Consider the following 12,390-nt stretch of genomic DNA (forward strand, 5'->3'; position numbering starts at 1 on the left):
ACTTCACAGCAAGATATTTAAAGCGAGATCATACGATCTGTAAATGATTCGGAAAAGTGTGGTATTTCGTTACCGCTATCACTCATAAACATTCAGAATAAAAAGTAGAAAAATAACAACCCGCCTGCCCAAACGCCGCTGTGCCCGTGCCTCTACCGGCAGCAGTGATGCCCACCCATTTTAACAAAAATAAATCGATAACACGCAATTCCCCGTGAAACTTCTCCCCGACAGCCGTTGTGAAGTCTATGCCGGCGCTGCTGGCTCACCATGGGGCGATTTTGCAGGGCTCTCTTCCTCCGGCGAGTCTCCACTGTCTTCGCCGGCACCATCTGAAATTTCAGTTGACCCGTCCTCGTCGTCAACTTCGTCGGATTCTTCGTCCTCGTCAAGCGCAACCTCGTCTTGTAGGGCGTATCCGGGACAGCGCTCGACAAGGCCACGGTAGTACGCTACAAGAACCTCGGGGTTCGGGACAATCTTCCAGTCTACTCTGTAGAGAAACTCGAGCTCCAGCAGTTTGAGCTCGGCGACCCTCACTCCTCCCACTCGCGCGTACGTCGTGTTGTTCCAAAATAGGTCTGACAACCCCTTTGCCGCCACAGTGGCGGCCGTTATCAAGAAGCGGTGAACAGTGAGCGTGTTGATGGTGAATTCTGGGTACAGAGCGCATAGGCGGTCGATGTAGTAGACCATAGATAGCAGCAGCGGCGGCGTCAGCGTCGCATGTTTTGCCAATCTGTTGAGGTATTCAAGAACCGAAATGCTAGGTGCGGTTCTGCGCACATGATTGGTGAGCGCTGCAATATCAAGGGGTGGCTAGGAAGAAGAGCTTTGCTCACCTCGAATGAAACCGAGTCAGGCTCCCGGAACGAAGAGCAAGGGCGTCGTTGGTCTCAATAAGCTCCGACAGCATGTGCGATATCAAGACGACCATGTCCTCGACGCCGCACAGCTCATATCGCTGCGGCAACACTTTCGGCGGGCCAGCCATGGGCTTGGGACGCTTAACCGCGCCCGACGACAACTCGCCAGCGGCCGATGCGCTCGCCTGCGCGACAGCAGGGTCTTGGGAGTTTCGCCTCTTGCCGGGCGACGCAGTGCTGGCCGATGCCTCGCGTATGATGGGGGCCACGACGACGTGCGGCTGAGGCTGGGTCTGCGGTTGCGGTTGTGTTTCGGACGGGTCTATCGGGTGAGGGCGCGGCGTCGGTGGGGGGTCGACGGGCGTCGCGGGCGCAGAGGTGCGCGGGGCCCCTTGTGTTTGGTTCGAGGAGTCCATGGGCGAATATTGAGTGCCGGCATCAACAGCTACATATTGTCGCGGACGTGGTTGGGAGGGCGAGGTCATTGAGGTGGACGGGGAAGATCTTGACGCAGAGAGCCGCCGCGGCAAAGGGGCCGAAAGCCGGGCAGGAGATGAGTGCGGGGAGGATCGCGTAGGGGCATAGTGGAAGCTATTGGGCGAGGCATTGGCGGAGCTGGCGACGATGGGAGATGTTGTCAACATGGTCCCGGGCGCATCGTGGTTTTGCTACGAACAGCACGAGCGGATCGGACAAGTAGATGCTGGAGCTGGAGGCTGGAGGCTGCTGGTAACGTGGTGCAGTGCAGTGTAGGCAAGGCAGGATAAGTCGTTTTGGTCGGCAGTCGGTCAGTTCAGATTTGCAGATTGTCAGACCCAAGATCAGATAGGCCACACGGTCGGAAAATCGGGAAGGGAGGGGCTATTTTTTTCCCCCTTGCCGACGTAGATGGCCCAGACGCTCGCCAGAGTGACACTACAAGTCTCCAAAATGGCAAGTCACCCCGTTCATACGGGCAGGTCGGCACCAATGCCAGCAGCAGCAAAGTGAGCAGCAGGCCTAAAAAAGAGTGGACTAGAGGACGAGGAACGTGGACTGGGGACTGGGAGCAATCCGCGGCGGTGCCGTGCCACATGCGCTACACCACACTACACACACTAGGTACACTCTTTCACCCACGCTCGCCCATCCGGAGTACGTACCGCCGGCCAGTTAGGATGTCAGGGCGCCAAGAGGGCATGGCGACAAGGTGGGATATGGAGGGGCGCGTATCTGATTTTCTGCGGTCTCGGCACCGGAGCCAAGCAGCACGCTTGCGCCTGCCAGCCAGCCAGTTGCCTGCAGTGGGTTAGTGGGGGGGGGCGGACTTGACACCTGTACGTGAGCGAAAACGTGCCCGTGCCACTGGCGCCATGGAATGCAGAGAGAGAGTTTGCTATCAGTGCATGGCCAGCAGAACTTTTTCCCGGGGATGCCGCTGATTGCACCATAGTTCCGCCTGGCACTGAGGCCCGCCATTGAAAGTGCGAGGTGGGCCGCTCATTCTGGTTTGGGACACCGAGGGCAGCCACCAAAACTGCTCTGGGCCCGGCGTTGCAATCCTTCTACGGCCAACGAGAGCGACGATGTGCCCTCACGCAGGTGCTAACAAGGACCTGGCTGGTTGCGAAGCCTGTCTGCACCGGGGCAGCCCTTTAGGCGGCTCAAATTCTGCAGGTTCAGAGACATTCAGACAATCCCAACGTGGTTCACGGACGCTGAGGACGGAGGGTGACGCTTGGCGCCGTGTTTCTTGACAGAACCCCAATGGTCCACGGAGGGATCCAGCCTGCTCCGTGAGAACCTCTCCTCCGAATCTGCTTACCTGCCTGCGATACGATGTAGGCAGGTGCTCTATCGTATGGGGACCATCACCGTTACAACGCCCCATCAGCTGGCACTGCGAGGTTTTTCTTCTCCTTATCATGCACCTCCCTTGGCGTCTACGAGCACCATCCTGGGCCCAGCCCGCGAAGCAAGCCTGTCCTACTCGTCAGATACCAGCAGTCTCACGCCAGATATCCCTCGCCTCAGGATCCCGTTCACCGCAGCACTGCCTGAACAGCGACATATTTCACGTTCGGCTGTCGCCCTGAGCAGAGACCAATACGTTTTCATCGGCATAGCAGGCCGGTTTGTGCATAACAAGTTTGGCCTTATTTCAGCCCTCCCTCTATGGATACTGTCGACGTTCATCTTCTTTCGATGACGGAATCCGGCGGCGTGGCTCAGACCCCATTCATTCCAATCAGATGCGGCTAACAACATATGCAATGTCTTATACCCCGCCTCATTACTGCTCCTCCGAGTACCTAATTAAAATGGCAACTCCCTGTACGGGCACATACTATTATTTAGCACACCAACTGTGACGAACACGGCTGCTAGTGGGGTTTTGTGCCCCTCTCCATCGGCTCCGTCATGTTTGCAAGGAGGCCATGTTTACAACGCCTGATGCAGTGAGATTGTCGTCCATTCCCTAGGTTGGGGGTTTTCATCCGCTATAGATAATTGTGGTCGAGAGCCGATGTAGGTATCAAGGTTCAATGAATATTGAACTGGTGCTGGACTACTTCGTTCGCCCCACGTGGAGTGTTCCGCATTGTATGTCCTCTCATGTGTACGTACATCTGTTTCTTCAAGCTGTACTTCGATTGACGCGGCAAACTCCAGTGGCCGAAGGCTTAGGAACACCACACGATGACAACACCTGCCGCGTTGTGTATCCAAAGAGCATGAGCGTGACCCCCCATAAACCTTGGCAACTCCAGAGAAAGAATGGCCACAGCGGGGTACTCCAGGAGAGCAATCACTCCTTGAAATCGCGGTGATGGTAGTCTCATCAGGCATGAATCCTTTTTCACAGTCTCAAAGCTCTATTGCAAACCAAACGCCGCACTTCAAGCAGGTTTCGCCCACCTGTTTCCTCAAGAAAAACTCAGGATGACCAATGTCATCCACTTCAATCCTAGAGCATACAAAAAGGGGGTGATGAGGCTAAGCCAAAACAGAGCCCTAGACTTGAGATGCAAAAGATCGCGATCCGTGGGACTCGAACCCACAGCCTTCCGATTACTCTTAATTCCGTAAGGAATGTAAAAGTCGGACGCTCTGACCAAATTGAGCTAGGAAAGCATCACGTGATGGTTTCCGATGTGTATTTTGCAAATTATATATGGCATATGTGTGGGCAAAGCTGGTCTGTGCTTGCATCTCCCCAGCAAATCGCCCTGTGTATTTCATGGCTTCCTCAAAGCGCTGCTGGTGCTTCTACGTGGCTAGGGGAGGCAGCGCTGCGGTGGAGCTTAGAGGTCCTCAGTGCCGCCTCATCCCGCATTCCCGGCTTACAGTGCATACCACAAAGTCTGAAAACACCACTCAATTGCCGCGCCACCTGGGCGGTATTTCCAGACTTTCTGGTGGGCACTGTAGCTTATGTTTTGACGAGAAATAGCAATCTCAGTGTCGGGAAACCATCCATCACTTGATACCGTTTCAGCGTATATTCTGAGATCGTTCACCAGTGCCCTCCTCTTAATTTCTGCTAAAAGCCTGGTTCAAACTCAAAATCGCCTTTTGCTCCCGCGGCAGTTGCTGCACCGACACTGACAGGCTGCCCCAAGCTCCAGCTAGCAGGTGAGAATCCTGAAAACGGCTGGTTGCGATGAGAGAAACGCACGTGCCTTATCCCCCAGTGCCAAAGCCTATTGTCACCCAGTCTCCGAGACCATCAACCTAGAGGTGATCAACCGCGATCCATCTTGCGGACGACATCCCGGCTCTGCTGAACCTAGAGAAACGACCTCCAACCCAGGCTCCCGGCGCTCTTGATACCTTGTGCGGATTGCGACGAATACACATTGTTACGTGCACAGCATAAACAGTGAGCGATTGCCACGAGGCCTAACCCGCCTTTGCCCTCGAGTCGACCGGTTGGTTGCATGGACCTTGGTCTCCGACGCAAGATCCGTTGCCGCAGCCGCACCACATCGACCTTGCTAGTAAACGACGCGCTGGTCGAAGACGACAAAAAATAGGCGAGGTCTCCTTTCACGAATAATATCAAAATACCCGCCATGGCACGATTGTCCAATCCCCCGGTCCTCTCGCAGCTGTCGGGTGCTAGGAGTTATGCCGAGCAGACGAGTGCGCTGCGGGCGCTGAAAAACGACGTTGTTGGGCATGCACAGAAGAAGGAGATCCTGGCTGGTTTGGGTGCGTTGGAACCTATCGTCAAGATCCTCAATGCCGCTCGAACGCCGGCCAAGGTCAACGGCAAGGACGCCCGCCCGAACGGCGACGCTGGGTGGATGAGCGAGGAGGAGGCCGTGAGGCTCCAAGCTCTCCAGATTCTTGCAAGCTTTGCCAATGGTATGTCTCCATCCTAGAGCTTTCTTCTTCAAAACGCACACTGAATTCATTCTTTGACAGGTGGGACCGCATTCATCGAACCACTACTCGCTGCGGGTGCTCTGCCAGCTGTGTTGGACAACATATGCCCACTCGCAAACGCGCCCTTGCTCGTCACCACGGCTCTGCGCGCCCTTCTCAACGTGATCGAAGCCTCCGCTCTATCAACACCGACCTCACCGGTAGATACGCACGCCTTGGCCGAGGCAGTCTTTGTTCCCGAGCACATCGAGTCGTTTAACAGCATATTATCGAATACGCCAACCGCATCCGCGCAACAAACACAAGTCATATTGGTAGCGAACATAATCAGTCAGTCGTGTCGAGATGAGAGGCATCAGCTTGCTCTGGCGAATTATGGGGTTCTTGATTCACTTGCAACAAGGCTGGCGAGCATTGCCGTCGCCGAAGGGCACGTCATCCCGTACGCCGAGGTTTTCGGCCGGGTGGATCGGCTGTCGGATTTCATCCCGGAGCCGGCACCGTCCAGCTCCAGCCTGGCACCAATCTTGGAGGCATTGGCTACCATTATCTCGGACTCCCGCTTCAGGGCTTGCATGCTTCTGTGCTCTCCAGCAATCATGGCGATCTTCCCCACTCTGAAGTTCACGCCTTCGAAGCAGATCAGGGCCCCTTGGAACTCTCTTGAAGTCACAGGTATTGGCTATGCGCGGCAGCAAAGCCTCAGCGCTCTAGACTATTTGCTCCCCGCTGTCCCTATCCACCAAGGCCGTATCTCGGGGTCGCAGCAGTCGCATTTTCCCGCATTGGGCTCCGAGGCGCGAGAGCGGGCTCGCTCAGCTGCGAGCAAGTTCAGTTCTACAGCTTCCGTATGGGAAGATTCCCGGTTCGAGCTCTTCAGTAACGAGGGAGAGCCCGAGGAGGACCAGGAAAGTCCGCTTATTCCTTGGCTGATACTCTTGGTCCGGTCACGGCAAAGCCTAGAACGGTTGATGGCTGCCAACCTTCTCACTTCGCTCTTCAGGTCTGGGTTCGGTAGCAAGTACCTGAGAGAGACTAGCCTTAGCCTTCTCGTCGTCCCCGTACTCATGGAGATGCTGGACCATCTTCAAGCGGCACCGCCTATTGTCAAGTCTCCTTTGGTCGATGCGGATACGGCGCTAAAGTGGACGGTTCTGGAGTGCACCCCTGCAATACTCGCCCGGATGATTACAGACAGTGAACCGCTCCAGAAGGCAGCTTTCGACTGCGGGGCTGTCAAGTCTTTCAGCAAGCTTCTGAAGGATGCGTACGAGCCGATTCCACCATCAGCATACGCCAAGTTCTGGTCACCGCAACCCGACGCAGATACGGAGACTGAAAATCTTCCCCCTTCTTGTGCTCTGGGGCCAGAAGGACAGCCCCCTCTCCTAGCTCACAGAGTAAAGATGCGTGAGAGTGCCTTAAAGGCGATAGGAGCACTTGCAGCTGGCAAGGATGAGTACCGCAAGGCATTCGTTGAGCAGGATGTCGTCGCCCACATTGTGCAGTCTCTTTCACCAACGCCCGGCAAGCCATCGAATCCCAAGGACCGCAGCAAGCCTAATGAGCCTGATGGACCCGTGCCGGACGGGTCATCCTCCGACCACAACTCTGGGTACGGTAGCAACCCACTTTTGGTTCTGATCGCGGGGTGTCACGCAGTGAGAATGCTGTCCCGCTCTGTGAGCATCCTCAGGACATCTTTGGTGGATTATGCCGTGGCTGTTCCCCTGTTCCGATTTCTCAGGCATCCTGACGTGGACGTCCAAATTGCCGCCAGTGCCGCAATATGTAATTTGGTCACGGAAGTCAGTCCTATGAGGGAGGTAAGTGCAGTCACTAGCCACACATTGAGGGTTAAGAATTTCGCTGATTGTTGCAGATCCTGGCCGATAGGGGTGTCATGAAGATTCTGTGCGAGCATGCGCATTCTCTCAATGCCGCACTGCGCCTCAATGCCCTCTGGGCCTTGAAGCATTTCGTCCATGCGGTTGATCCCGAGACCAAGAAACATTGTCTAGAAGAACTCGAGTCCGGATGGCTTGTGCAACTTATTTGCGACGACACAGAAGATGACGCATTATTCCTCGCAAGATCAAAGATGGACAAGCAAAACGCAGTGGAGTTTGGGGATGATATGGATGGCGATGTCGAGATGGACCAGTCAGATCCCCTGTCCAGATCATGGTTGAGCTCAACTATGCCGCCACTAGACGCCGACGGCAAGCGGTCAGCCAGACTGCGACAAACGGAAGCCAAGTTGGCGGCCCTCCGCGAGGCCGAAATCAACCCGCTGCGGAAGGCGCGGAATGACGACCTCGCTATTCAGGAGCAGGGCCTCGATTTCATCCGAAACCTAATCGGGGCTGCTGGGTATGGGACAAGCTCCGAGCCGGCAAACGAGACTACAGAGATGATCGACTACCTTTTCAACGAGCTGGGACAGGACAGGTTCTTTGATATCCTGGCCAGAAAGCTGCAAGCCAAGGTCCTCCACCCGACATCGAGGAGGTCTGCCGGCTCTGGGCGTGAGACGCGGGTCCTCTACCCGCAGGCCAAGATCATCGAGGCTGTTGTGTTTATCCTCGTCCATATGGCTGCGAGCATACCGCGGCACCGACAACTAGTCATCGCGCAGACGGACTTGCTCAAGCTGCTCACAAATCACTTCAACAGCAAGGACAAGGAGGTGCGGGTGGCTCTATGCCACCTGGTTAGCAACCTCACGTGGCAGGACGACGACAGCGATGCGCGCGCATGCGCCCAGCGAGCGTACGAGCTGAAGAAGTTGGGTTTCCTTACCAAGCTTGAGGGATTAGAAGACGATTGTGAACTAGACGTGAGAGAGCGGGCGAAGAGTGCGGTTTGGCAGATGAAGCAGGTCAGTAGCTACTAGAGAAGGTAAAGTGTAGGTGTTGGCGTGGGTGTTGGATTAACTGGGGTCCGCATGCATGTACGATATAGAGTACATGGAGTTTTGCTTGTAGGGATACTGTATACGGTACAACAGTACATGATGAATGAAGCAAAGGCATGAGTTGGTCTTGGACATCACAGTTGACCAGTGCTCTTTACATAATGATGAATTGAGCGTGTTTCTACGCGAAGGGTCCCGTTTGAACGTACAACGGATACGCAACCCATTTACCTGGGGGCCACGGTTGTGCCAATTGACATGCCAGCCTTGTCCATGATGATTTTGCAGTTACCTTTTTAACCCTGTGTCTTGAAAAGTGTCTACACTACAATATCCCGGATGCGGGGGTAGCCTACTATTCACAGGGCACTTGGAGGTGTGCCATATGGCTGCTGCCGTAATGTAAAGACTTGAGTTATGCCCTGTTGATGGCCGAGTTCAGGGCGGACTGCAAATATATCTGGCCTGCTCAAAACCACGCTTTTGTACCTATAATCTGCCAAGCGGGCCACAGCAGCTAGGCTGGTTTGATGGTTGAGAAGGTACGAGATCCCGAGTGAAACTTGGGCGCCATGGGCAATCATTAGGCTTCAACGGGTGGTGATGTCGTCCAGAGCAACTCGGGGGCTTGATTCATCCAGATGAGAAACAGCGGAACTCGTTGTAGCCATCCAAGTGGTCGGTCATTGGGCGGGGCGGGAGAGGGAAATGGGCTGCGCGTCTCCCACCTTGTTGGCTGGACGAAGCCGGCCGATGCGTGCATCCAGAGCTCCCGCCCCGATGTCTCCTGGTCAGCCATTGGTCGCTCAAAAAGGTTCTAGGCCCTCGTCAGCATGGAGCAAAGTGTTGCAGAAGTTTCCGAGGTGTTATTGGGCGTAGAAGAGGCGAGATATCTCTAATACGGAAACCCAACGATGGTTTTTTTTTTTTTTTTTTTGCGCTTGTGGCCTCCATGGAAGCTCTCTCCTCGGAAGTGAGGGGATGTGGTACGGTCTCGACGGAGACTTCAAACTGATCTCTGATGACCAATCCAGGTTTCTAGTCATGCGACTTTTCTTCTTTTTTCTTTTTTGCCTTTTCCCTTGTTCCTCCGTTCTTGGCTCCATTGGCGTTACTCGGAGAGCGAGTGGTTGGAGAAGAAAAGAGATGTGATGCCGGAAGCCACGGAGAGGCTCGCCTCCCATGTGATACGATGATCACAAGAGGGAGGGAAGAAACAAGTCGGGGTCACACAAGGCGGCCCACCAGAGGTTCGCTAGAAATTTGGCGCTACCGGGCGGGTGACCGGGGCTTCAACCGGGCCACGATCGACGGCAGGGTCTTGGTGGCATGGCACCCAGGAGCCCCATTCTGAAGCAAGGATGACTGTAACCGGCAGCATCGAGAAACAACCTGACAGATCTTGGTGGGCAACAACTACTGGTCTATGAATGGCGTGGGATTTTAACATGGTAAGCAAGTGAAGATGGGCGTTCCACAAGAGGCACATTGATACTTCCTCCTGGACCTATGACAGTGCAGTATCCCCCCTCACATTGAAACATTGGAACGCACATCGGGAAGCTTGATCCCCAGCCCAACACCTCTCATGAACAAATAAAATGGCGGGGTTGGTCACGGAAAACGCGATGCAATGGTTGGTTATGACTGGTCAAGTTTGTAATTGAAGGGTACATCACCCCTCCTTCTCGAAGTACTTGAATTACTCGATCATTATTCTCGCCGGACCTTGGTTATTCGACGCCGGCCTGCCGCTCGCTAATGTGATGCGCTGGTTGGGATAAGGTCTGCTTTAGTCATCGGGCGGGTGTAGTTGTGGAATTCCGATGGTCCCGAGCATTCACCGGTTGAACCCGGCCGGGGAGTCCGGAGCGGGTCTCGAAGGGCGCTGGGTGCACAACGCTTCTAGGGCACTACACGTGGTGTAGACAGGCCTGCTGCATGGATTGGCCTAGCTTCAATAACGTCAACACAATCCTGTTACGTTTGTTCTCGGCGGCAAGAAGGTTACCAATAAGTCGCTAGTTCCGACTTTGAGCTCTAGTGGGCTCCAGTGCCGCACATCGTCGAGGCCTTCCACGGCTTTCTAGCGCAAGGATCACCCTCTGTCTGCCGTGGTCTTTAGGTCACCGTTCTGTAGCAAGGGATAAGGCCTCGTTTATTGCGGGTTGGGCAACGGCAAACGGTGCGTCTGTGCATGATTCTCAGGCCGGCACTTGCTCTTTGCCAATGCTCGGCTCTTAGCATCCGCAATGCAAGCCACGTTTGATCGTCGTGAAGTCTGGATGGCATCTAGGCCTCTGGGGCATGCAGTCAGCAACATCCGAATATGTTGTGCAAATGCCGATGGAAATCAGTCATGCTTGCGTTTGGATGATGTACGTGGCGCTCGACGTCGGCTCACCTTTAGCACGTTTAGACGGTGATTAAGAAGGTTGCTGTTTGAAGTAAGTGACGATGCAATACCTTGATCTACCCCGATACCTACACTGTCTTTGGCGCCTTATCAGGTACACCCGTGGATGTGCCGGGATTCCTTCCGGGGCAGGCGGCTGTGGCGCTCACATAACTTCAACTCTCTGTCGCCCCATCCTCTACTCATCCCCCCCCCCCCCCCACCCCGGGTACCCTAACTCATCTCGCCTTATTCCTGGCTATGGGGTTGGAAGGGCCGCAAACAAACTATTGTCTCAATCCAGGGTACTCCCCAGTAACCCAGGAAGTGATCCTTTAGCGGCCACTCGTGCAAATGGTCACATCCAGACTAAACAATATCTCGACTTGGCTGGCCTCATTCAAGGTCTCATGACCTGAAGGCTCTGCCGCAGAGGCATTCCATCGAATCCCGATATGAACGGGACCTTTCGTGATCCACCTTGCTCCCCCCCGTCTCATCCGTCCTAGACCTTGACTGTGCGTCTGGACAAGGGTCCTTCTGGTCTCGAGCTGCAAGTCCCCGCGCTGGGCAGGTCCAGTCATCGGCGGGCTCGGCCTTGGAGATGACATCAAGCTTGCAGGAAAGCAGCCATGTCTTCGCATTCAGTAATTACTCAGTGGCATCTTGCCATGGTTGGATGAGAATACACTGGTCCCTGTTGCAAGTATAAGATCATCTTAATCTCCCCTCTCAGTCAAAGTGTCTCTTCATCACAGCATTCCAATCATAGAACTTCAGTACATCCACCAACAAGCTTTCGCAGCTTTAGCAATATCAACACAGACCTTTGTCCGAAATTGACAGGCAAGCTTCAGCGAGAGAACGACATTACCATTCAGTTTCAATCATCCAACTGTAGCCATGAGTCTAATCCTCAAGCGAGTTAACGAGGCGCTCGACGTCAACCCAACCCCAGGTATTAGGCAGCAGCTCAGTGTCAATGGCTCCAACTGGCTCTGGGCCTGTGTTGCGATCTATTCGTTTTTCTTCGTATGTCCAAACCCCCGCACCCCGAGCTTGTCCTCTTATTGACCAATGTTCGTCATCAGCTCGGCGTCTTCGCCCTCTCTCATAAGCCCAAAGGCAATGAGAAGATATTCCACTACCTCCTGAACATCGCCCTTCTCGTCGGCGCCATCACATACTTTGCCAACGCCTCGAATCTCGGCTGGTCTCTTGTGACCCAGGGTAACACATACAACTCAGGCCCTGTGCGACAGATCTTCTTCACCAAGTATATCAACTGGGTTGTCGCATTCCCCATTGTCAACATCCTTCTTGGCCTCGTAGCAAACTCGTCATGGGCCACCATCGTCTGGCACGTCTTCCTCTCCTGGACCTGGGTCATCAGTTACCTTGTCTCCGCCTACACCGCTTCTGTGTACAAGTGGGGTTTCTTCGTCTTCGGCACCGTCGCCTATCTCGTCATGGCCGCGTCGACCTTCAACGAGGGACGGGTTGGGGCCAAGCGTGTCGGAACTCATCGAGACTACTGGATTCTCGCTGGCTACTTCAACCTCTTGTGGCTTCTCTACCCGATTGCATTCGGTGTTTCTGAGGGTGGCAACACGATCGGCGTCACCCCTCACTTCATCTTCTTTGGTATCTTGGACGTTCTGATGATCCCATTCGGCGCTGTCATCTTCCTTGTGCTCTCCCGAAGGTGGGATTACAACGCTCTGAACCTCTACTTCACCCAGTACGGCCGCGTTCACCAGGGCGGTCACTTCCCTGAGAAGCAGGCGGTTCCCGCCCCTGCCGCGACTGCGACTCCAGCCGCAGCGCAGCAAACCGTGTGA

The 12,390-nt window shown here is 54.7% G+C and overlaps 3 protein-coding genes across 3 annotated transcripts; 2 read left to right on the plus strand and 1 right to left on the minus strand.

Moving 5' to 3' along the window:
• Window positions 1-246: 246 nt before the first annotated feature.
• Window positions 247-1,510, minus strand: EsH8_II_001025 (cyclin-domain-containing protein; the record flags this gene model as incomplete). The annotated part of the gene is made up of 2 exons (XM_083264323.1): window positions 247-778; window positions 843-1,510. The coding sequence occupies 2 exons, from the start codon at window positions 1,508-1,510 to the stop codon at window positions 247-249; spliced, it is 1,200 nt and encodes a 399-aa protein (XP_083121645.1).
• Window positions 1,511-4,921: 3,411 nt separating this feature from the next.
• EsH8_II_001026 (armadillo-type protein) lies at window positions 4,922-8,133 on the plus strand (the record flags this gene model as incomplete). The annotated part of the gene is made up of 3 exons (XM_083264324.1): window positions 4,922-5,216; window positions 5,277-7,063; window positions 7,120-8,133. The coding sequence occupies 3 exons, from the start codon at window positions 4,922-4,924 to the stop codon at window positions 8,131-8,133; spliced, it is 3,096 nt and encodes a 1,031-aa protein (XP_083121646.1).
• A 3,319-nt stretch (window positions 8,134-11,452) lies between these two features.
• Window positions 11,453-12,390, plus strand: EsH8_II_001027 (opsin family protein; the record flags this gene model as incomplete). The annotated part of the gene is made up of 2 exons (XM_083264325.1): window positions 11,453-11,581; window positions 11,641-12,390. 2 exons carry the CDS (start codon window positions 11,453-11,455, stop codon window positions 12,388-12,390), a joined length of 879 nt encoding a protein of 292 aa, XP_083121647.1.

Source organism: Colletotrichum jinshuiense, chromosome 2 (genome assembly GCF_051148585.1).
Source record: "Colletotrichum jinshuiense chromosome 2, complete sequence".
Classification (NCBI taxonomy): domain Eukaryota; kingdom Fungi; phylum Ascomycota; class Sordariomycetes; order Glomerellales; family Glomerellaceae; genus Colletotrichum; species Colletotrichum jinshuiense.